Source organism: Folsomia candida, unplaced genomic scaffold (assembly GCF_002217175.1).
Source record: "Folsomia candida strain VU population unplaced genomic scaffold, ASM221717v1 Fcan01_Sc045, whole genome shotgun sequence".
Classification (NCBI taxonomy): Eukaryota; Metazoa; Arthropoda; class Collembola; order Entomobryomorpha; family Isotomidae; genus Folsomia; species Folsomia candida.
The window spans coordinates 654,805-680,355 of record NW_019091237.1 but is presented as its reverse complement, the minus strand read 5'-3'; the positions used below and the strand labels follow the sequence as shown (position 1 = coordinate 680,355).

The 25,551-nt window shown below is 37.5% G+C and overlaps 2 protein-coding genes and 1 long non-coding RNA gene across 3 annotated transcripts; all 3 read right to left on the bottom strand.

The window, feature by feature from the left end:
* Nucleotides 1-6,213: 6,213 nt before the first annotated feature.
* LOC110861818 lies at nucleotides 6,214-7,347 on the bottom strand. The gene is made up of 2 exons (XM_022110958.2): nucleotides 7,174-7,347; nucleotides 6,214-6,982 (listed from the first exon to the last, which is right to left on the bottom strand). The coding sequence occupies exons 1-2, from the start codon at nucleotides 7,252-7,254 to the stop codon at nucleotides 6,494-6,496; spliced, it is 570 nt and encodes a 189-aa protein (XP_021966650.1). The 5' UTR covers nucleotides 7,255-7,347; the 3' UTR covers nucleotides 6,214-6,493.
* Nucleotides 7,348-12,702: 5,355 nt separating this feature from the next.
* On the bottom strand, nucleotides 12,703-16,100 carry LOC110861823. The gene is made up of 3 exons (XR_002549090.2): nucleotides 15,895-16,100; nucleotides 13,836-15,758; nucleotides 12,703-13,697 (listed from the first exon to the last, which is right to left on the bottom strand). It is a non-coding gene; the product is annotated as an uncharacterized LOC110861823 (long non-coding RNA).
* A 4,651-nt stretch (nucleotides 16,101-20,751) lies between these two features.
* On the bottom strand, nucleotides 20,752-21,515 carry LOC110861752 (gastrula zinc finger protein XlCGF7.1-like). Its single transcript, XM_022110875.1, has 2 exons — nucleotides 21,484-21,515; nucleotides 20,752-21,418 (listed from the first exon to the last, which is right to left on the bottom strand). The coding sequence occupies exons 1-2, from the start codon at nucleotides 21,513-21,515 to the stop codon at nucleotides 20,752-20,754; spliced, it is 699 nt and encodes a 232-aa protein (XP_021966567.1).
* Nucleotides 21,516-25,551: the final 4,036 nt, after the last annotated feature.

The window sequence follows — 25,551 nt, the reverse complement described above, 5'->3', positions numbered from 1 at the left end:
TAAACTACTTTCTTCGATGGTATAATTGACCAACTACATTTTAACTACTTTTCAACTACTCTTAACTACATGTCATCTAATCCCAAATATCTTTGTAATGAAAAAATCGGGGTTTTCAAATCTTCTTAAATTGATGGCGTTCAAGTTTAAGCAGACTGCCTCAATTATTCCCAGAAAGTGATAAAATGCAAGATCAAATCCAGTAAAAATCTCAACTGCCTGAACATAATGATGTTTTTTTTAAAGGAAACACACTGAATTTGTTCTGTTGTAAATAATTTTCTTATTTCAATGATTTTGACCAAGGGGCTAAGAAGGAGGAAAAGGTGTTTCTCGTTCATTCAACAACACACTTTTAGAAATCCGGTATTGATAAATAATACCGTGTAGTAATAACCCAGTATTAAAGTTTTACAATATTGGTATCAAATTTTTACGGACCGCTATAATTTTAATACCAAGCGGTAGCAACTTTAATACCGAGAAATCAACACCTGCGTAACTATATCAGATTTATAACAGTGCACCATCAAAGGTAGTTAAATGAAAGTAGTTAAAAAGTAGTTAAAAGTAGTTAAAAAGTAGTTGAAAAAAAGTAGTTAGTAGTTAGATTTTTGGGATGTAGTTAGAAATGTAGTTAGAATTTAACTACATGAAACCAAAGTAGTTGTAGTTATAGTTCAACTACATTTATGAGTAGTTAGACAACACTAGGGCTTCCCACAAGACGGGACAGTCTTGTCTTGACAAGACGGGACAAGACGGAAATTTACGTCCCGCGTTTTAGCAAGCAAGACGGGACACGGGACGGGACCAACAGCGTCTTGTCGCGTCTTGTCTCGGCAAGACGAAGTCTTGTCAAGAAGTCTTGCGACAATTTAAATATGATAATTTTGTCTCGGAATTTATTAAAATTGAATTTAAAGCTTAGCACAACGGTGGTATTTGTTCAGTAAAATATAACCTGAGTGAAATTGTAATTCCCTTAAATTAGAAATTCGATCGAGACGAATCATCGAATATTTTTCGGATAGCTTCATCTAATCCGTTATCATGAAATAGAACTTAGAAGTTAGAATTTTGTGTACAATACGAACATGAAGTCAAGTCTTGAGAACATAAATTCAAAAAACAAGCATTTTTCGATCAAACCAAAACAGAGATTTTTAGTTTTAGGGATGGCAAAGGCCTTTTTCCCACTCCTCTGTGTAATGTGATTTTTACCAGTCGAAACCTTGGTTAAATTATTCTGCAATTAGTAAAAACAATTTGTATCATGCATCCTGAAGCGAACTTAGCTTTTGTGATTGGATTTAAAATCCAACCCATTTAAAACATGTGCGTCCCGTGCTGTCCCGTCTTGCACGGGACGGGCAAGACGGGACGCATGACAAGACGGAACAGCTTGTCGTCCCGTCTTGTCTTGATATTTCGTCCCGCAGATTATAACAAGACGAGACAAGACGTATAATCTTGTCTTGTCCCGTCTTGTGGGAAGCCCTAGACAACACTGGTTATTTTGCGGTGAGTACATTTGATATGAGAGTTTAGATTGGTCATCTGAGAAAATCCTTCTTCGCAAAATTTGCAAATGTGAGGCTTTACTTGCGAGTGGATAATTTCGTGACGGAGCTGGAGTCTTCTTCTGATTTCTGAGTTCTGATTTCTTAATTCGTGCAGGGCCCGGGTTGCAGGTTTTCTATCGAAATGGACGAAGGTGCAGGGCTTTTTAATTAGCCACATTTCTAATTAATTAATAATTGATAATTAGGAAAAAAATATTTAGTATAATTAATTGGTAATTAGAAATTAAACTCAGGTTGCTAAATAAGCCAATGAATTAGCTAATTAATTAGAATGTTAACCAATTAATTGTTAATTTTTAGTGATTTTCTAATTAATTAGTAATTAAAATTAGCTTCGGTAGCACTAGTTAGCGCTAATTAGTAATTAATAATTAGGTTCAACATGATATTTAATTAGATAATTAATTAGATTCGACAATTAATTAGAAAGCCCTGCGAAGGTGAACAAATAATTCTGTAAGAGGTCTCACTTTGCAAATTATTATGATACGCAGGCTGAATAATTGATGAACGGTCGTTTAAGTTCCTGTCGCCATCCAAAATATAAAACTAAAATTTCAGCATTATTCTCATTCATTGATAAATTTCGTTTTATTTGAGAAAACCATGCATTGTTTCTGCCGAATGGAAATAAAATCATGCTTCAGCCAGAGGAAGATGAGACAAAAGCTAACCAAATACGTGAACGAGACGGATTTTGCATGCATATTTCTTCCAGAAATATAGAAGAAATCAAGAATTGGACATAAACAAGGTGACAAGAAATATACCAAATTTACATAAAAAAATCGATAGTACATCCTCATACAAATTTTATAAACATTTTTATTTTTATGCTTTTTAAAAATTTTTATATCGTTTTTTTTGTAAATATTAAATAAATACGTATAAAAATAATGGGAATGGACATCAATCCCATATGGAGTTCGCTATTACTTCCCCTTACATCGAAGCTGATAATTCCACCAGCGCCACGACCCCAGCGCCCGTGACAACAATTTGCTGTCAACAACTATTTTACTATTTATCACCCATCTTATTTCTTCACAAAAACTTTGTCAAGTGTAAATAATTATTGTAATTATTTATGACCACCTGAAGAAGGAAACGGTTGTTTTCCGAAAGCTTGTGTTTCAATAAATCACTACACAATGTCATCCATACGATCTGTCAATTCACCTCTTAAATACGTATTTCAGGCATTTTGTTGCAAACATATATCCGCCATTTTTACATAAGAAATCGAGAATTGAGCATAAGGATGAAAATAAATGTACAAAATTTGCGAAATTCTGCATGAAAATTTCGTACCGAGTGATCAATTCACATGGCATAAGCAGTTTTTTTGTTTTTCCCGTCAAAAAAAACATTTTTTGGGCCGGACATGGTCCAAAAAAGCGTTCAAAACTGGTCAAAATAATTTTGGGCGTCCATAATGTCTAACAATGGAGAATGAGGCAAAATGCTACAATTTCTTCCTTATTAACGACTTTTTTTGTAAATCCACCTATGAACTGTGTAATCTCAAATAAATTTTGAGCATTTTGGTTAGTCTGTAATGTCATGAAATTTTGAAAAACTTTTCATTTAACATGTTTTCTTAAGAGAACGTAAGAAATTTTCTAAACCGTGCCGTGTTACAGACCAAAATTAATAGGAATACACACACACACGTCATCGGATTGTTACAAAATTCAATAATGAAGGTGTAAATTTCGCCCCATTTTCTAATTTGGACACTTGGGCATTTTGATCGGGCCAAAATTCGGTGTCGAAAACTGGTTAAAACCGGTTTTGGATAGTGGTAAAAACAAGTAAAGATGGGCAACTTAATCTCTCCCAATTTCCCCAGAAACATCTCCCGCGTCCCCCACTTCATCGGATCATGGTTGTAGAACAGCAACACCGGAATTGGGCAGATTAACGCTCTCGCCAAGTACGCTGCCACGTTTCCCAATTTGATCTCCCAATCGCAGTCCTTGCAGAATACGGTGAGGTGATTGCCAAAAAAGCGCACAATCCGGAAATGAAGGAGCAGCTTATCAGGAAACGATAACCCCATACAAGCGGATTATATTGCAATGCTAGCTCCAGCTCCTTCTCGTTTGAATGGTTGACGCCCCAATTATCCATGTAAGCTTTCAGGTCCGGATAGACTCCCCAGATAAAAGATACTGGTCCCATGCAGAATCTGAAATTTTGGAATATATACATATTTAATAGATAGTAGTATCGTGAATTACAAAGAGTCGGGTAGGGTAACTTGGGTGACAATGCAGCGTGTGTCACCAAATGGTAATAAAATTGACGGCAGACAAAGGCAGCTGGTCATAATTTTCAATACGAATGGGTAATATATGTATGTATTTGTGAAATAAAGAGTATTGATAAATTTAAGGACTTTACCATATTGCAAATTGCCAGCACAAAAACTTGTCTAAAATCCTTGAAGGATATGTCATCGTATAGATTTAGAACGGAGCCCAGGCTTATTTTTCTCGGTTGTTATGGTCAGACGTCGGATATGAATGAATGATAGAACCTCAAAATATGAATGAAAAATTACCGTAGAAATCCCCAAAATATGACCATAAAAATGACTTCATTTTTTAAATTTTTGGCTTAATTTTTTGATATATTTTCTTGTAATGCTCAATTTTCATCAATTAAACAAGTTCTGGGGTGATTTAATTCATTCCAAATGAATTAAATCACCTTAGGCGAAAGTCAACGTAAATTTCAGAAAGTTTCTCATAATGAATCATTGTGAGAAAACTGAATTTTTTGTCATTTTCTGTCGATTTAGTTGCTAAATCTTAGAATTTGGCCAAAGATGATAAAATGAACGAAAAAACCCCGAAATATGATCGGGAATATGAATATGTCCTAAAACCCGAAAATATGACAAATATGAGAAAATATGCTTTGACCTACGTGACCTACTAGTGACCATAAACATTCTCAGAAAGTTTGGCGACTGTAGGTCAATAAATGGAAAAAGTCATTTTTCATTCATATCCGACGTATGGTTATGGTAACGTGAAGAAATTTTCATTGAGATGTTAACAAGGGCAAAAGTTGACTATAAATGTGTATCTCAGGTTTTTATGTGTGTATCTACGTATCTAAATATGTATTTAAATACCTTTTACTAAATACATAATCTTAATTATTGTTTGACTGATACATAGTGAGCATACATACATATGCACATGCCTACTTACTTATGTGCGTGAAAGACGGCATGTAAGAAAAAGGAACCTTAATTTCTTACCATCTCGCTGTTGCAGCTGGATAAGCCAGATAGATGTGATAGACACTTTCATATCGAGAAGCTGTTCGTGAGGTGATACGACAAATATGTAAAAGACATTTATGTAACGACAATTATGTAATGACATTTATGCAACCCGACAATTATGTAACCGGACCAATATGTAAGCGACAAATATGCATTATACGGATTAGTCAATCATATTTTCGAAACAGTATATTCAAACAGTGAAAATCTCAGGAAACATAAAAATTCCATGATAACGAACTGTGTAAGTACGGCATTTCAAGGAATTTGAGAGTTTGAGTGAATGGATGGGTAAAAATGCATACAAACATAATTTACATACATAATGTACATTCATAAAAACCTGTACCATTCAATAATCGAACGATCATTAGAAGGTGAGATTATTGATAATCACGGTAGCTTCTAAATCTAATATGGGATAAAATAAAGTAGACATTTTTACACTTGAAATTGATACGTATCTGTAATTACATGCATATTGGCGTATGTTGGACCTGAAGGTTTCCTCGTCTCTTACATTTCTATGTATGTATGTAAGATGCAGTCCAATTTAATAGGAGTTTTCGAATCCCTCCATCCTCACCTCTATTTTGACACCCTCTCCGTGACCATTTTTCCGCTCCCCACCTTTCGCCCTCCTCATTGCACACGCCGCAAACAGCACAGAAAATTCACGATAAGTCTTGTTCACATGATTTATCTATCTTGGGAATTTGTTGTTGCAGACAAGATAAATAATGCAAGTTAAAAAAAAACTAGGCGATTTACCACCAACAGTTCGGAAATATCAACCAGCTCAGCTCCACGTAAAGACCTCTACAAGATTTTTTCCATGTCGGAGAAGGGAAATTCAGTAAAATGGTAAATACCTTGTCCACGTTAATAAGCCACTCCTCCTCCAATCCCTCAAAACTAATGTCTCCACATGTCCCCCAAACTTCCGACGCCACTATTCGAGTGACCACCCACTGGAAGTAGTCACCAATTCTCCACGAGATGGATAAAAAATGCTCCAAGAATATGGACGAATGTCAAGGATATTTACCAACTTCTTTTAAATTAATGTTAAAGTCAAATTATAACAATATGTAAATATGTATATCGGATCAATGCATGTGTTGCGGATCTCCTCAATCCACACATATTTTCCTATTAATAGACTACTTAATAGACTTTATTTCAAAATTTTGTAAATTTTTTTGAAACCGATGAAATGAATGTGTTCAATAAATAGAATTTCTCACAATAACATGTGAGAAAGTATATAAAATTTTGTACTCGACTTCACACCCGAGAAAGATATATTTATTTACATATATAATTAATACTTAATAATTACATTACTTATTTTAATAATTACTTCATTAATACACGAATACAGACTTTTGACCCATCCTTATAAAATATTTTCGCAGTACGTATACAATTTTTTGATAAGTCTCACAGAATACTTATTGACGGTCTTTTAAATAATGTATCATCATTACACACACAATTTAAAATTAAATCCTTAAGCTTCTAACTTTTATCAAATATCGATATCAATCAAACCGAAATATGTGCTCGATTAGAGGAAAATACGTACACAAAATTTCTCCATAAATCAGTTGCTAGCTCTGTTTCGCTGCGCCTTCTTTACAATATCTTGTCGAGTTTTTACCAACTTTTCTGCCTCCATAACAAATAGAGCAATCTGCCTGGCAAAATAGTATTGCAACGCGACACAATATAAACATGTACCGGGGAGCAAATCAATCTGTCCCCATGTCTCGAGGAGTCCACCCTTTGTCCTCCACTCCAGCGGATCCAGGTTGTAGAATATGAAGGCCAGATTTTGGAAGAATAACGCTTTCGCCAAGAATGTGGCCACCTTTCCCAATTTGATCTCCCAATAGCAGTCGTTACGGACTACGGTGACTGCCCACATTGCGCACAATCCGGAAACAAAGGAGCAGAATATCATGGAAATATAAGCCCATAAAAGAGCATCATATTCCAGTGCTAGCTCCTCGTCGGTGACATTGTTGCTGTTTTCCACGTCAGTTTCAGGCAGGGCAAAGAATTCGGCGATAAAAATGATTGGTCCGACTACCTGAAATATTGGAAAATATATGTACATTTGTAATGGTAGTTTTATGCATTCTAAGAAGTCGGATAACTTGGGTGACAAGTAGACATAATGGTGATGCGTATAAAACTGAGGTCACAGTTTCCGGTACCAATTAATGAATCAAGTGTGTGCATATTTGTTAAATAAAGAGTATGGAAATTTAAGAACCTTACCAAATTGCAGAATCCGAGCACAAAAATTTCTCTAACTTCCCTGAAGGACGGCATTCCAGATTCAGAACGGAGTCGAGGCATATTTCTCTCGGTTGTTATGGTAACGCGAGGAAATTTTTATTTGGATGTTAACAATCAGAAGGACAAAAGTTGACTGGACAAATGTGTATGTCAGGTTTTTTTTACGTAGCTAAATATGTAATACCTTTTAATAATCTTAACTCTTAAGTTAAGCATACATACAAATATGTATATGAAAGACGGCAGGTAAGAAGAAGGAACCTTTATTACCATCTCACTGACACAGCTTGATAAGCTAAATAGATATGCTCATATCGAAAAGCTGGTCATTAAAGACATGATAACGAACTGAGGATGAGCTGTGTCTTCGTAAGTAGAGTATTTCAGGAATTTTTTACAGTTTCAGTGAATGGATGGGTCAAAATGTACACCTTTTTACATATGCATACATTCATAAATACTTGTACCATTCAATAAACCCTCCAAACGAATGTAAATAAGTAGCGTCAGAGCGATTGTAGTTTCTTTAACGTTTCTCCGTATATGACCTCGTCCTAACGGTCATGAGGTCAAAAATATTAACGCCCTTGAAATCGCAGTCAAATGTCCTTTAAAATGACACCCCATATGATAATTATGTATCTTTTGACCTTTGACCTCGTCCTCAAGGTCATAAGGTCAAAAGCATTAACATCTTTGAATTCCTGGTGAAATTTCCTTTAAAATGACACCCCACATGAAAATTAATGTTAAACTTAATCTTGACCACACCCCCTGGCACAGTGGGGTGTGGTCCGATTGACCCCATTTTAGAACTCGACCGAGAACTAAAAATTAGAAACACAATGTCGAAAACGGCATTTGATTATGTCGACTCGTTCTAGAGATATTCTGCTTACAGATGGACGGACGGACGGACAAAACGATCACAATAAGTAGCTGACGCTACTTAATAATGGAACGATCGTTGAAGTTGAGATTATTGATAGTCGCAATTCTACGTATGTAGCTTCTAATTCTAATATGGACTATAATGAAGTAGATAATTTAATTTTACATTGAAATTGATATCTAATTAGTAATTAGTAATTACAGGCATATTGACGTATGTTGAATCTGAAGGTTTCCCCGTCTCTTACGAGTACATACCTACATATATGTGTAAGCTGCAGTCCAATTTTATAGGACTTTTCGAACCCCTCCATCCATCCGTACCCTTCTTTTTGCACCCGCTACGTTACACACATAATTTATTCATATATATTTTATCGATTTGTTGTTGAAAATAAGATACCTAATTACATAATGCAGGTTAAAGAAACGGACGATTTATCACCAACCGTTCGGAAATGCCAACACAAATATCTCGATATTTGTCAAGATTTTTTCCGTGTTTTAGCAAAGGGGCAAAGGGCCCCGCCCCTTAGAAATTCGGAAAAATCTTATCTTGCCCAGGTTGATAAGCCACCCGCCCTCAAAGCTAATATCCCCACATTTCCCCTCAACTTCCACCGTCACTGGTTGAGTGACCACTAGAGGTGGTCACCAATTCTCCACGGGATGGATAAAAAAATGCTCCGAGCATCTGGGCCAAGATTAATGATGTTTACCCATTTTTTAATAGAAATTAACCTTAAAGTCAAATTATAACAATATTTATGTACATCTCGTCAAGGTCATGTTGTGGATGTCTTCAATCCACATAATTATTTAAGGACTACAGACATTTAGGGTTTACTTCAAAATTTTGCAAATTTGTTCTACAACGGATGAAATGACTGTTTTCAAAATGAATACTTAAATTTAAAATGTCGCGTAAGTAAGTAAGTATGAAAAAGCATATAAAATTTTTATGCTCGAATTTAATTAATGCTTAAAAATAACATTACTTTTACATATAAAACAATTGCTTAATACACGAATAGAGATTTTTGAACCATCGTAATAAAATAGTTCTCCCGTATGTATATAATTTTGATAAGTATCACTGAATACTTATTAACTGTTTTTAAATTAATATATTTATTTCAGAGGTCAACGCCGCCGATCATACGCCGCCGCGCCGCCAGACGCCGAACCGTTTTGACGCGCCGCCGCCGCCGCGAAAATCTGGTCGGCGCGCCGGCGGCAATATTCGGCCGCCGATTTACATTTAAATCTGATGAACTTTTTAATTTAGTGTATTTTTAAATATGTTTTTAACTTTTCTAAAATTTTAACAGTTTTTTAAATATTATTTTTGTTTAGTTTTGAAAATTGATATTTTAAAAATTTTCGTATTGAAATTTACCAGATCACATTTACGATACCATCAAATTCAAGTTGACTACTTGATGTTCCAGGCAAGAAATAGGGACAAAGACTTAATACCTAGTTTAAACCCCTAAAATAGGGATGCATAATAAAATTATGTAAGAAATGTTACAACCAACTGCGTGAAATGAAAAAGCCGTGATCTTTGACACAGTTTTAATGAGCACCTCAAATAGTCAAAATTTGAACGTCAAATATAACATGTTCAATTTTTCTCTAAAATTTTTCTAAAGTGCATGAAGGAACAGTTAATGAAAAGATACATTCTCCAAGAAATATTGCAAATTTTAGATTATTAGCAATGTTAATTTAGCGTGTTTCAGATCCTTCCTATTTAGCATATATACGTTTAGTAATTTATGTAGGCGCCGCCGAAGATATTTGATCACCGCGCCATATCTATCAAACTGAAATATATATTGCAAAAAAATACGAACATAAATTCCTTCAGAAATCATCTTCTGTTTTGCTGCACCCTCCTTTCAATACCTTGTCGAACTTTTGCCACCTTTTGTGCCTCTTTTACAAATTTTGTACACTCCTTCGCATAATAGTATTGCACCACGAAGCAATAAAAACATGTACAGGCGGGCAACTCAATCTGTCCCCGTGGCCCCAGAAGTCCATTATGCGTTCTCCAATCCATCGGATCAACGTTGTAGAAAAAGAACAGCAGAATTTGACAGAATAACGCTATCGCCAAGAACGTCGCCACTTTTAAGAATTTGATCTCCCAATTACTCTTGCAGAACACGGTAACTGCGAAATTTGCGCACAATCCGGAAACAAAGGAGCAAAATATGAGGGAACCATGGGCCCAGAAAAGCGGATAATATTTCAGTGCTAGATCGTTCTCGTTTGCATTTCTGGTGTCTCTTTTTTCCACGTAATCTTGAACTTCGGTTACGATTCCCAAGATAAAAATTATTGGTCCTAGTATCTGAAATTTTGCAAAATATGCATAATAGTACTTTTATCAATATGTTTAGGTAGTCCGATAACTTGGGTGACAATGTGCCATTTGGTAGTAAATCTGACGCTATAAAGGCAGGTGGTCACAATTTCCAGTTCCCACCACCAATCTGCATCAGGGTTCGAAAAAACCCAGGGTTTTAATCAAAAATTATAACACCCATGGGTTTTAATGGGTTTTACCATGTTAATTGGGTTTTATTTGGGTTTTAATGGGTTTTATTGGGTTTTATTGGGTTTAAATGGGTTTTATTGGGTTTTAATAGTTTTAAGTAATAATTTAACAACAATTATTCGGAATTTGTATCTATTCGGAAATTATTTTTGTTTTACAACACTTGAAATCTGTGATGCTAAAGAATGGAGTCAATTGTTGCTTTGTTCCGAATTTTCATATATTATGATAGTAATGAAATAAACTGCTTTAGAATGAATTGAGATAACGTCTTTTAACATATAGGAGATGTATTTAACTTTTAGAATATAGTTTTAAGGTAAAACTCGATTAAAACCCAATAAAACCCATTAAAACCCAAATAAAACCCACTTAACATGGTAAAACCCAGTGGGTTTTATTCATTTACAACCCATTAAAACCCATTAAAACCCAATAAAACCCAACCCATTAAAACCCAGGTCGGAATACCCTGATCTGCATGCATTTGTGAAATAAAGGGTATGGAAATTTAAGAACCTTACCAAATTGCACAATGATAGCTTAATAAACCGTAGTAACGTTAGAAGTAGCTCACCCTGCAATATAAATTAGGATGTATATAATTTTGCATCAATGGTGCCGAATAAGTGCACAAAATAAGTATAAAACTCTATAATTTGGTTCCAATGGTGCATTACAATCGGAATATGTAGGTGTAGAGTTTTAAGATTTTTTGCATCAATAGTGTAGAATAACGCCACAAAATAAGGTTCATAATGATTAAGACAATTTTGCACCAAAGGTGCGGAATAAGCCGACAAAAGAGCCATAATTTTTATATATTCTTGCACCAAGGGTGCAATATAAACGGAAAAATGATATAAAGGCCGAATTAGTATGCATCACCTGCGCAGCATGAGCGACCAATTGGCCATATTTAGTTTTGAAAACTTTATGTCAAAACTGTATGACTCTTTCTCCCGGAGATTCTGCACTATTGGTGCGTAGTACATCGCGTCCACCAATTATTTCGCATCATTTTGTGTTAGCGATTGTTAGATACCAACGGTGGGCCCAACTTATCCAATAATGGTCAAGGGGCTGTTTAATTAGCATCAATTGATGCAAAAAGGTCGTTAACAGACGGACGGATGGACAAGAGGAATTCAATAGCTCTCGTGCTACGCAGGGTGAGCTAATAATGTCTCTACGTTCATTGTAGGACGGCATTCTAGATTTAGAACAGAGTTTATGCTCTTTGTTTATGCTCTTAGATTTTTGTTTTGATGTTAACAATCAGAAGGGAAAAAGTTAACTGGACTAGACAAATAAATATGTATCTCAGGGTTTTACGTATCTAAATATGTACATAGGTAATAACTTTTACTAGTCTTAACTCTTGTCGGGCTGAGCATAATTATGTATATGAAAGACGGTATGCAAGAAAAGGAATCTTTCTTACCTTCTCACTAATACCGCTTGATAAGCCAGACATGTTTACATCGAAACCTGGTCATGAAAGACATGATAACGAACTGGATTTGTTGTTAGTAGGGTAATTCAGGGAATTTGACAGTTTGAATGGTCAATATATGTATGTACATACCTATACACATACATAAATACCTGTACCATTCAATAACCGAAAGATCGTTTAAAGGTGAGATTATTGATAATCACGATTCTACGTAGCTTCTTAACCTAATTTGAAATAAAGTAAAGTAGACATTTTTTACACTTAAAATTCATACATACATACATATTTGCATACATATGTTGAACAAGAAGGTTTCATCATGTCTTAAACGTACATATAAATGGAGTAATTTTTTTAATTTTTGCACCCCTCCATCCGCACCTTTCTTATCGCACCCATTCCGTGGTCCTTCTTTCACACCCAACCTTTGGCGTTCATTGCACACCCCGCAAAAAGCACAAGTGCTAGCAAGTAATTCGCTATAACTCATGTCACATGCATAATTTATCTTTTCTGTGCTAGCAATTTGTTGTTTGCAAATAAGATAAATAATGCCGGCAATGCAAATGTTAGTTAAATGGCACATATGTATCTGTAATATATCTTTTATTCTTTATATTGAGCGTACTCACGATAGCATCTTAAATACTTGCTCGATCACAAATACATACATAAATTTCTCAAGGAACCAATTCCTCCTTCTTTTTTGACCTGTTTTCTTCCCATCTTGAAATTATTCTGGTATAATTAGCCAAAGGCAAATATACATACATATATTTGCACAGTTTTACTCGACTTTACACCATCGAGACATAAAAGATGCTTAAAAATTACTTAAATCACAGCTCAATTAATACACAAAGACAGATTTTTAAACCATCATTACAAAATATTTACGCAGTACATTTGTCATTAATTTCGATAAACCTTGCGGAATATTGATCGCCTTTAAATAAACTTAAATATATTTATACGTATATCACACGAAGGATTTAAATAATTAAATCCAAAATCTACTCACTTTTATAAACCATACCAATCAAACGAAAAAATTTACTTGCCCGAGCAGAAATAAATACATACATAAATTTCTCAAGAAATCAATTCCTCCTTCTTTTTTGACCTATTTCCTTGTTTCAAATTTACCTAATTTTGGTTACTTAGGTCGTGAATTAGCCTGGTACATCTCTTCACAAAATAAAGTTGCACTACTAAACAATACATGAATGTCCAGAAGGATATCTTAATCGATTCCTGTGACACCGGATATCCCCCCCACGTCTTCCACTTCTTCGGACTCCAATTGTACACTATGATCCCCACAACTAACCGGTATGACATTTTGGCATACAAATTCGCCACGTTTGCCAGTCTGAGCACCCACGTGCGGTTGTCCAGCATGCATATAATAATTCCACAGAATCCCGAAATTAAGCAGCAGAGCATCATGCAGCCATAGGCAAGTACATGGGGCAAATATTCCAGTATGATCTCCTGAATGTCTTTGTTGTATTCTGGCTTATCGAGGTATCGAGCTTTAAGTTCTGGCTGCATTCCCCATACAATAGTTGCTGGTCCCAGAGACTGAAAGTATAAGAGTACTGTGTGTCACCAAATGGTAATATTTGTAAACCATGTAGGGTCTGGTCAAAATTTTCAGTGCCAATGTATCAATGTGTATGTATTTATTTGTCAAAGAGTATGGAAACTTAATAATCTTACAGCATTAAAACATCCGAGTATAAACAGTTCAATGACTGGGTTCAGTTCACGGTATGGGAATGGCTGCGGTTCACCGATTGGCTCCTGTTCACCGTTTGGCTCCTGTTCACCGTTTGGCTCCATTTTCCTTAAAGATTTGAAACGGATTTCTGCTTATTTTTTCAGGAATTCGAGTAACGTGAAGAAATCTGTATTTGGATGTTAACAATCAGAAGGGCAAAAGTTAACTGGCCGGGACAAAAATGAATCTCAGGTTTTTACGCATCTAAATATGTATGTAAATACCTTTTGCTACTCTTAACTCTTGTTGGGCTGTGCATATGTACATGAAAGACGAAAGGTAAGAAAAGGAACCTTTCTCACTGATACAGCTTGATACGTAGATAAGCTAGACATGTTCATATCGGAAACCTGGTCATGAAAGACATGATAACGAACTGAGCTTTGTGCAAGTAGTGTATTTTACAGTTTGAATGATCGAGAATTGAAGTACATACTGAAATAAGTCTTTTTGTACGAAAAATGGAGTAAGTAAGTATGTACATATATAGCATTGGGTCAATATAACTTGGGTCAATATGAGCGGATCAATTTGTCGTGGGTCATCTTGCAAAACATGCAGACATCTTGCAAAACTTCGCAAGCTTCTATGCTCAATTTGCGAGATATGCGAAGGTTTATTAAAACTATCATTGTATGAAAAATTGGTGACCACAGAGACGAACCCTGGTTTGGGTTAAAAAAAACTAGACAATCGACTGCTAACCGGTCGAAAATACCACACAAGGATCTCGGTATTTGCCAAGACTTTTTCTACGTTATGGAACGTGGTCACAAAGTGCTCCAGGAATCTGGACTAAGAGTAAGGATAAATATTACCCAAATTTTTCTTTGACAGAAATTAAATAAAAGTTAAATTATAACATGTCTATCTTGTCATGATCACGTGTTGCGGATTTCTTTATATTTTTTGCTACATATGCACCAATGTAATACTTGAATTTTGCTTTTAAATTTTGTCAATTTTTCATGGATTGGACAAAATGATTGTTTTCAATAAATAGATAAATCGACATTTTCGTATAACTGAGAAAAAGCATATAAAAATGTTTTACTCTACTTTACACCAGCGAGAAATACATAATTAATGATTAAAAATTACATTACTTGCTTAAATATTTGCTCAATTAATACGCGAATACAGATTTTTGAGCCATCGTTATAAAAAATTTTCCCAGTGGGATTACAATTTAAGCTTCTCACTTTCATAAACGATAAAAAATTTACTTGCTCGATCACAAATAAATGCGTAAAAAAATTGTCCAGAAATCAATGTCTCTTTCGTTTTTGATCTTTTGGATTCCGGTTTTTTGACATGCTTCACTTCCACCTGGTATTACCTGTTCTTGCACCTCATCTTCTACCTCTTCTTGCACCCCTTATTGCCCCTCTTATTGCATTTACCTCACCTTGTACCTCATTTTGTACCTCATTTTGTACCTCAACAATTAATTTATTACACCCCCTATAAAAATATATTTGACCAAAGAAACAATAAACCCCTGTCGGAATTGGCAATTTAATCGACTCCCATTTCCACTGGGGCCATCCCCTCACTTTCGACTCCTTCGGATAAAAATTGTACATTAGGATCCCCCCAATTAACCCCATTGGCGCTTTGGAAAACAAATCCACCACATTTGCCAATCCCATCGCCCACGTGCGGTTGTCCGTCTTGGATGCAAGAATGGCACATAGTCCCGAAATAAGGCAGCAGATTGTAAATAAGAAATGGACGCATAAACATGGCCAATATTTCAGTTCTAATTCCACAATATCCGTATTGTCTTTGTCGGCTTAGCTTGATAACCATTATATTCTAACATGAATGAATCCCGATATAATAATTATTGATCCCAGAATCTGAAAATATAATAGTAATGTAACAAAATGATGATAAAACTGAGACCATGCACGGACTGGTCAAAATTATCAGTGCCAATGTATCAATGTGTACTTATTTGTCAAAGAGTATGGAAATTTAATAATAATATCTTACCAAATTACAAAGTCCGAGCAGAAACATTTCACCAATTCACGGAAGCCCTTCGTTCCAGATGTAAAACAGATTCGTGCTTATTTTTTCAGGATGAATTCGAGTAACGTGAAGAAATTTTGTGTTTGAATGTTAACAATCAGAAGGGCAAAAGTTAACTGGACAAATATTTGTCTCAGGTTTTATACGCATCTACCTTGCAATATCTTAAATGTAGAATGCACTATTCTTGGGCTGTGCATACATGAAACATGGCATTGGTACATATGTACGAAAGAAAAGGAACCTTCTTACCATCTCAATCGTACAGACATGTATAAATACAAATAGCCTGATAAGCTTCGTACACATTTGCATGTAGAGAAGTTGGTCTTGAAAGAAGACGTGACAACTGATTTTGTGTAAGAAGGGTATTTCAAAGAATTTGGAAGTTTGAGTCTGAACGAATTGATATATGCAAATACAATTACATACATAGGTATCAGAGCTGGCCAAATTACTTGGAAGTCAAATTACAAATTACCAATTACATTTAGTTCAATTACAAATTACAATTACATTTCTCGAATGAAGTAATTGAAATTACAATTTACAATTACTAATTTGGCCAGGTCTGATAGGTATGTACAAATTCATACATACATAAATACATACGTTCCTGAACTATTAAATACTCGAACAATCGTTGGAAGTATAATTATTATTAATCATGATAAGTGACCAGAACCAGAGTCTAACCCTGGTTTGGGTTTGTAAAAAACAAACAATCTCCCACAATAGTTCGGAAATATCGACCAGCTCCACACAAGTATATCGATGATTTTTCAGGTTTCTTCCGATGCTTGAGTGACGAAGTGGTCACTAATTCTCCACGGGATGGATAAAAAATGCTTCAAGAATCTGGACAAAGATTTACAATTTTTTTTACAGAAATTAGCCTTAAAGTCAAATTATAACAATGTGTATGTCTGGTAAGGTGTTGCGGGTCTCTTCAATCCACATACTTAATTATTGATGGACTACTTGAGATTTACTTCAAAATTTTGTTGATTTGTTCTAAAACGGATGAAATGAATGTTTTCAATAAGTAAATTTACAACGTCGTGCAATTATGAAAAATCATGTAAAAATTTTTACTCGACTTCACACCAGCGAACCAGACACATAGTTAGTTAATGTTTAACAAATTCTAGTGTAAAATTATTTTTAAAATTATTTCCCGCGATATTTGACCAAAAGTAGGACTGGTTTGAGTCAAAATCCAAAATTTGCAAAAAATTCGCACATATTGGCTCAGATCTCAAAATCCACCAATGGGCCCCCCAATTTTATTACGGATTTTTGATCTACTCAATTTTACGCAACTTTTAAGATATCTAACTTGAAAATCGTTAGAGCGCGAAAAAAACACTATTTCATTGTATACAAGTTTTGGTCAAGTCAAGTCAGTCAAGTTTTGGCGGATCTAAAGGGTGTGTTTCGTTATTCTAGTGTTAGTCAACGTTTTCGAAACGTTTTGACGCTTGAGCGAGAAACGCCCTCTAGAAACGAAAAATGCAACTTAGTGACCAAACTGCCGCTAGGTGACGTTAGCTTGGATAATGTGAGACACGTGCGTAATCAAGCGCCAAGTTCAACTGGTAACACACAGACACACACCACTGCACAATTCTTGGTTCTGACTAGTCTCTTAAGCCCGCAGTGCGGGCTCTAAGCAAAACGATTTTATTATTTTATTACGAAAAACGTTCACTCACGACCCTATGGGCGTGACCACGAAAAAAGTTGTCACGACTCTAATTGGGTGTGTCCACGAAAAACGTTGTCACGACTGTAATTGAGTGTGACCACGAAAAACGTTTAGTCACGACTCTAAAGGGGGTGCCCACGAAAAACGTTTAGTCACGACTCTGAAGGGGGTGCCCACGAAAAACGTTCAGTCACGACTCTAAAGGGGGTGCCCACGAAAAACGTTCAGTCACGACTCTAAATGGGGGTGGCCACGAAAAACGTTCAGTCACGACTCTAAAGGGGGTGGCCACGAAAAACGTTCAGTCACGACTCTAAAGGGGGTGGCCACGAAAAACGTTCTTCACGACTCTAAAGGGGGTGGCCACGAAAAACGTTCAGTCACGACTCTAAAGGGGGTGGCCACGAAAAACGTTCAGTCACGACTCTAAAGGGGGTGGCCACGAAAAACGTTCAGTCACGACTCTAAAGGGGGTGGCCACGAAAAACGTTCAGTCACGACTCTAAAGGGGGTGGCCACGAAAAACGTTCAGTCACGACTCTAAAGGGGGTGGCCACGAAAAACGTTAAGTCACGACTCTATCGGTGTGACCACGAAATTCGTTTAGTTACGACTCTAAAGGGGGTAACCACGAAAAACGTCCGGTCACGACTCTATGGGTTGACCACGAAAAACATTAGGTCACGACTCTAAAGGGGGTGGCCACGAAAAACGTTCAGTCACGACTCTAAAGGGGGATGACCTCGAAAAACGTTAGGTCACGACTCTAAAGGGGGTGACCACGAAAAACGTTAGGTCACAACTCTAAAGGGGGTGCCCACGAAAAACGTTCAGTCACGACTCTAAATGGGGGTGGCCACGAAAAACGTTCAGTCACGACTCTAAAGGGGGTGGCCACGAAAAACGTTCAGTCACGACTCTAAAGGGGGATGACCTCGAAAAACGTTAGGTCACGACTCTAAAGGGGGTGACCACGAAAAACGTTAGGTCACAACTCTAAAGGGGGTGACCATGAAAAACGTTCAGTTGCGATTCTAAAGGGGGTGTCCACGAAAAATGTTAGGTCACGACTCTAAAGGGGGTTACCACGAAAAACGTTAGGTCACAACTCTGAAGTATGGCATTGTTCTAACGTTTTAAGTACGTTTAGGCACTTAAACCAAAAGCCCGCCCTCTAGCGCTGAAAAACAGCCAACATCCGATAGGTGGCGCTGGTAGGTAATTAAAATTGGTAAGGCACAGGTCAAGTGTCAACTTTGCCGTGGGGCACAGAGGTCACAGGTCAAGTATAGTGGATGTGCCCAGGTCACAGGTGAAATGTCAAATCTAGTGGGTGTGCCCAGGTCACAGGTGAAATGTCAAATCTAGTGGGTGTGCCCAGGTCACAGGTGAAATGTCAAATCTAGTGGGTGTGCCCAGGTCACAGGTCAAGTGTAGCGGGTGTGCCGAGGTCACAGGTCAAGCGTAGTGGGTGTGCCCAGGTCACAGGTCAAGTGTAGCGGGTGTGCCGAGGTCACAGGTCAAGTGTAGCGGGTGTGCCGAGGTCACAGGTCAAGTGTAGCGGGTGTGCCGAGGTCACAGGTCAAGTGTAGTGGGTGTGGCCAGGTCACAGGTCAAGTGTAGCGGGTGTGCCGAGGTCCCAGGTCAAGTATGATGGGTGTGCCCAAGCCACAGCCACAGGTCAAGTGTCAACTCTGTAAAGTGTCAACTTTATGGGTTGTACGCAGGTCGCAGGTCAAATGTCAAGTCCAGGGGTGTGTGCCAAGGTCACAGGTCAAATGTCAAATCTAGTGGGTGTGCCAAGGTCACAGGTCAAATGTCAAATCTAGTGGGTGTGCCAAGGTCACAGGTCAAATGTCAAATCTAGTGGGTGTGCCAAGGTCACAGGTCAAATGTCAAATCTAGTGGGTGTGCCAAGGTCACAGGTCAAATGTCAAGTCTGGTGGGTGTGCCCAGGTCACAGGTCAAATGTCAAGTTTAGGGGGTGTGCCCGTTCATTTGATCAAGTCTCGGCAGATCTAAAGGGTGTGTTTCGTTGTTCTCGTGTTCGTCAACGTTTTGACACTTTAGCGAAAAACGCCCTCTAGAAACGAAAAATGTAACATAGTGCCCCACCTGCCGCTAGGTGACATTAGCTTGGACAATGTGAGACACGTGTGTAACCAAGCGCCAAGTTCAACTGGTAACACACACCACTGCACAATTCTTGGTTCTGATATCTATCTTAACAACAACGAAACCCGGCACAACGAAAATTAAATGATTGCTCAAGCTGCTGCACGTTTCCTTTAAATTAAATATGCATGCGTCCTTTTGCATGAGAATAACAGTGGCCGCGGAAGCTTGAGGGGACAGTGCCCCGATGGTTTTTCGATGTCTTATATAAACCCCTCCCTCCTACAATGTCCCTATGCACATGTCCCACGGCTTCCGCGGGGACTGGTATTACTGGAAGAAATATGCATGCAAAATCTGTCTCATTTACTAGATTTTTTCTCATCCTCCGGCTGAAATATGATTTTATTTCAGAAACAATGTCTGATTTTCTCAAACAAAGGGAATTTTTCAATGCATAAGAATTACATATGCTGGAATTTTAGACTTTTATCTTTTGGATGGAATGCTCACGATAAGAAAGCGAACGACCAGCCATTAATTTTTTAGGCCGGCTTATCATAATAATGTGCAAATTATGATTTCCTGCAGAATCACCTTGGTCCGTTTGGATATGCAACCCGAAACCTGAGCCCTGAGCCCTGCACGATCTAAGTGTGATGCACAAAGTGACCCTTCTTCTCGTCACGATGAAATACGTCGTCGTCACTGCTCAAGCTTTGGATTTATGTCGACAAATGGAAAAATGGGGGCAAGAAGGGAGCAGACTTTTATACAAAACAAAATGATTTTACTACATAATTAAAAATGGTCATGGTCAAAAAGGTAACAGAACGTGTGTCATGTTTACAACTTAATAATTCAATTATGCCATTTTTATCAGTCGCGTGGGAATAATTATTGTGTCATAAATCATGAAATCAAAGAACTATAAAAATACGACGTATTCAAACATGTCGTCATTTGACGAAGGGTCAGTCGTCAGATGAAGGATATTATTCTGGTGGATGAAGCTTCTTGAAATGCGTCCCAAGACTGCCTTTCCGCGTGAACGTCTGGTCACAGTGGGGGCAGGGGTGCCGGATCTTGGCATGAACACCCTTCACATGTCGCTCCATGGCACCCTTTCTCCCGAACATCTTGGTACACTCGGGACAAGCGATGTCCTTCAGCCCCCCGCGAATCCTCTTCTTGTGGCTGCCCAGATTTGCATTACTAGTGAACGCTTTGTCACACTCGTCGCAACTGAACGGTCGCGGATCCGCGCTGTGAATGCTCTTGTGCAAGTTTAAGCTTTTACTACGAGGGAACAGCTTTCCACACTGGTCGCAGGGGAAAGGTTTCTCCTCCGTGTGGGAGACCAGGTGAGCATGATAAGCGCCGTTGTGGGCGAATTTCTTGCGGCAAAATAAGCACACGTGACCCGTTCCTCCCTGCTTCAAGAGGGCGACCTTCTCGTCTTCGGAGAGGTGGGCGAATTGATGAATGGTCAGGGAATGTTTGGAGGAGAAACTTTTTCGACAAGTGGGACACCTTCCGCCCACTTTTTCCTTCGTGTGGGTCACAAGATGACGACTGAGATGGGATGGACCTTGGAATCGTCTCTTGCAGAAGTAGCAGCCGTGTCGCCAGCCCTGCCGCACCGCCGCGCGCTCCACGCGACTAAGGTGGACGAAGAGATGCCAGGTCAGATGTGTTTTTTGGGTGAACTTCCCAAGCTACCACACTCGTCATGAGGATCTCCCAAACTCAACGCCATCGTCTAAGGGGGACATGTCGCAGTGACGACCTCCTTAGGATAGAGTAACGATGTATTGATTACGATGTCAGCATATAAATCTCCTATGGACGTCGTTGAACCGAGATCCATTGGATATTGTCGATAGACATTCTACGTTTATCGTCTCATGTTGTCCATTAATGAAAAAAGCGCGCATTTTTACAAGTACTTATTTTGTTTAGTCACACCATGAAGTCCTGCACGAGCTTATCGAAACGCCAATTACGCCGTCGTATCGAAAAAACAGTTGTAGCAACAATTAACAATTTAGAAACCAGTGTTTCTGATCAGTCGACTGCAACTTTTTACCACGACCTAAGTGCCCCTGACTTAATCGCTGACTCATTCAACCACGACCACCAAGTAGAATTAGATTCAGAAATTTATGATATTATCGACGACGACGAAATCATATCTGAGCCGTCTTCGTCCGATTTCAGCAGTGATTCTGAAGTAGAAGATAACCAAATTAATGAAGAACTGCGGAAGTGGGCAATAGAGAATAATGTGACTAATTCTGCAACTAGTTCATTGTTGAAAATATTAAAAAAACATTCGTGTTTCTCAGAATTACCAGCCGATGCTAGATCATTATTGTCCACACGCCGTCATTTTATTAAGCGGGATGTGCTGCCTGGTGCATACGCACATTTTGGACTTGAGAATGGGGTTAAAAGTTATGTGAATCAATTAAAAGTTGTGCCAGAAGTGATTAGTTTACTAATTGGAATAGACGGAATACCAATTAGCAAGAGTAGCAAAAGTGAATACTGTCCGATTTTGGCATCAATATTCCAGGATAGAAACTATAAACCGTTTTGTGTTGGTATATACCAAGGATCTAGTAAGCCTAATGATCAGAACGAATACTTACAAGATTTTGTCGCCGAGTGTAAACAACTACTTCAAACTGGGATATTAGTGAAAAATAAGTTAATATCTGTACAAATTAAAGGATTCATCTGTGATGCTCCTGCTAGGGCATTTATTACGTGTACAAAATACTATTCAGGATTTTCAGCGTGTTCAAAATGTACACAGGTTGGAGAGAGGTACGAAAATCGTACCGTTTTCTCGGATAAAATTGCGTCTAGAAGAACTGATGCCAATTTTGGAAATTCAACATCGCTTGAAGATGATCATCATCGTGGATTTACTATTCTTTCTGAACTTGGGATTGGACTTGTATCAAAACTTCCTCTGGAATCAATGCATTTGATATATTTGGGCGTAGTGAAGAAAATTTTAAATTTGTGGGTTGGTGGTAAACCAAAATATCTAAAGTTCAGTGCATTTCAAATTTCCACAATTTCTGACAATTTAAGTGCGTTAAGATTTCATATGTGCTGTGAATTTAACCGACAACCTAGGTCGCTTGTGGAACTACCGAGATGGAAAGCAACGGAATTACGACAGTTTCTATTATATACCGGCTTTATTGTGTTGCATAATATTTTGCCACCAAATTATCTGACACATTTTTTGTCTCTCCACTGTGCTGCTGCAATTTACTCTAATGACGAATTAATTGCAAGTTATGGTGATTATGCTGATCAACTTCTAAATTTTTTTGTTGTGGAATTTAGTGCACTTTATGGGAAAGAAAACTTGTTCTACAATGTCCACGGTTTACTACATGTATACGAAGACGTGAAGATGTTCGGCAACATCAATAATTATAGTGCCTTTAGTTTTGAAAATCATCTTGGGATTTTAAAACGATTAACAAAAAGTGGATTTTCTCCTCTCTCTCAAATTTGTGGGAGAATTTCAGAAAGGGAATCCAGTTCGCCATTACACATTCAGCGACAAGAGTTGAAACATATTCACCGCACCGGTCCACTAATTAATGGGTATGGTTCCCCACAGTACAAAACATTTGTGAATGGAAATTTTATATTAAAAATTAACAAACGTGATCAGTTTGTACAAATGAGAACTGGTGAACTTGTGAAGGTGAGAAATTTTGCCACTGATCTGGAGAGCGTGGAGGTTTGGATCATTGGTCACGCTTGCCTGAAAACTGCTCCACTTTACACTTCACCGTGCAACTCTGAATTACTGGGAATTTTTACGTTTTCCAAATTTGGACCGTTGAAAAAGTTTCCGCTCTCTGATATTTCACGTAAATATTTGGTTCTACCGAAAACTGTTGGGATATTCGCTGCCCTCCCCCTCGTCCACTGTTAGTCAAAATGGTCTTCTCGGTTTTTCCTGAAACGGATGAGGTGGAAGTGACCCCGGACAGTTGGCTGGATCGAGAAGAAGAGGGACGACTAAAATGTTGGTGGCCTCCTTACAAAAATTCAGACAAGGTGAAGACAGCAGTTAAAAATCAGTCGCCAGTGAATTTGGAAACTTGGAATATTTATAACGCTAGGATTCTAAGGTGTTTTGGTTAGTGAATAATTATTTCATTGTAATAAACTCATTGTCATTAATTTAGATTTCATTAATAACTAATTAGTTATTTATGTAAATTTCTAGCAACATACGCAGCAGCACGCGAACACTTATCAACAGCAGCATGGACGTCAAACTTGGAATCTGAGGTTGAAGAAAATGACGAAGGAAGTAGGCGCAGTGCGCGCCCTCGAGCGCTGAACATCGAGTATGAAGAAAGTTTGTCTGGGAGCAGCGGTGAGCTATCATCATTCTCAAAACCTGCAGCGAAAGATAAGATGAAGGCGAATTTCCCGCCACCGCCCGTAATCTTTACAAATCGGAGCAAAGAGTCAAGCTTGGCCTTAACAAATCCTGGATTTGTATTGGCACCGGGCTCAGGTACGCTTAGTCGATTGGATGACCACAATAAATCGAATGAATCGAGATGTTCAGGTAAATTGAGTGTTACTTTAAGGATCTGTGGGTTGATGTTGTTGAAGGAGTAATAAATATTTCCTTGTATTATGCAGGTAACGCAGATAAACTTCCAGTATTTGATAATAAGCTACAAAAAATTCAGATAATATTTAGAACTCGGAGGTTTAAGTAATTCTATATTTATTATTCAACACATCTTTAATTTTGCAGAAATTACGCCATTTGAAAAGCATGTCGTAAAGGAACTCGCCGAACTTAGGCAACGAATGGATCTTCTGACGACGAATGTAAGAATGGTGTATGATTTATATAGCAAAGGCTCGCCAAGTGGTCGTCCTGAGAAAATCGACTACGGCTTTCCATTTGACACAATGGAAGCTTTTAATGAGCTAGAAACTTCAATTCAAGATAAGAAGATGTTTCAACAATTGGTAATATATTATCTGTTTGATGATTAAAATAGTATAATCGTACAAGCATTGGATTTCCCCTTTATGAATAGATCGTGGAGCTAAAAGAGATCGGTGGCACAAATTACAAGGAAAACATTACTAACATAATGACTCGTATGATGACATACAATCTTGGTAGTAAATTTTGCTGGGAGGGGATAAGAAAAATCAACCCCAAACGTGCATTTAAACACTGCAAGATTAAAGACGCTATTTCTGGTAAATAATTTACAATTAAAATCTGCTTCTAAGTGATATGTGAAAGGATATTTACAATTTGTAGCTGCTGTTAAGGATAATCGAAATTGTGCTGGTGTAACTGACTCGGATATCAAAATTAAGCTGGCTTCATGGTTTCAGCACGCACCAGAGAAAAACAAATCGGTAATATGTTATATAGTTTTGTCTTAATCTATCTATAATATAGGTTCGTAAAACTAGTATTTCAAAAGCGTTTCTAAATAATTGCAGGAGTATAAAGAATCTTAGGAGGAGAATTAACACATCAAAATATGCGTCGTTGTCGCCTTGTATAATTTAATGATTGTATATTTAATGTTCTTAAATGTTATGGTTATTTGTTAATTTTTATTGATTGTCATTAATGTATTCATTGTCATGTTTTGAATTGGAAATAAATATGTGAAAATATAATATGTTCCTAGTGTGAGACTAAATACTGCGCATACCACACATACTAAGTCAGATGTCATAAAGGTGACTTCAGGAATATCCCCAAG

What these genes read in the sequence shown, in the direction of transcription:
- LOC110861818 (XM_022110958.2), bottom strand. Translation starts at nt 7,254, where the DNA reads ATGCCTCGACTCCGTTCTGAATCTGGAATGCCGTCCTTCAGGGAAGTT. An exon ending in TGCTCGGATTCTGCAATTTG is followed by an intron (nt 6,983 to 7,173) that starts GTAAGGTTCTTA and finishes CCAATATTTCAG; the next exon opens with GTAGTCGGACCAATCATTTT.
- LOC110861752 (XM_022110875.1), bottom strand. Translation starts at nt 21,515, where the DNA reads ATGGCGTTGAGTTTGGGAGATCCTCATGACGA. An exon ending in TTGGGAGATCCTCATGACGA is followed by an intron (nt 21,419 to 21,483) that starts GTGTGGTAGCTT and finishes CGTCCACCTTAG; the next exon opens with TCGCGTGGAGCGCGCGGCGG.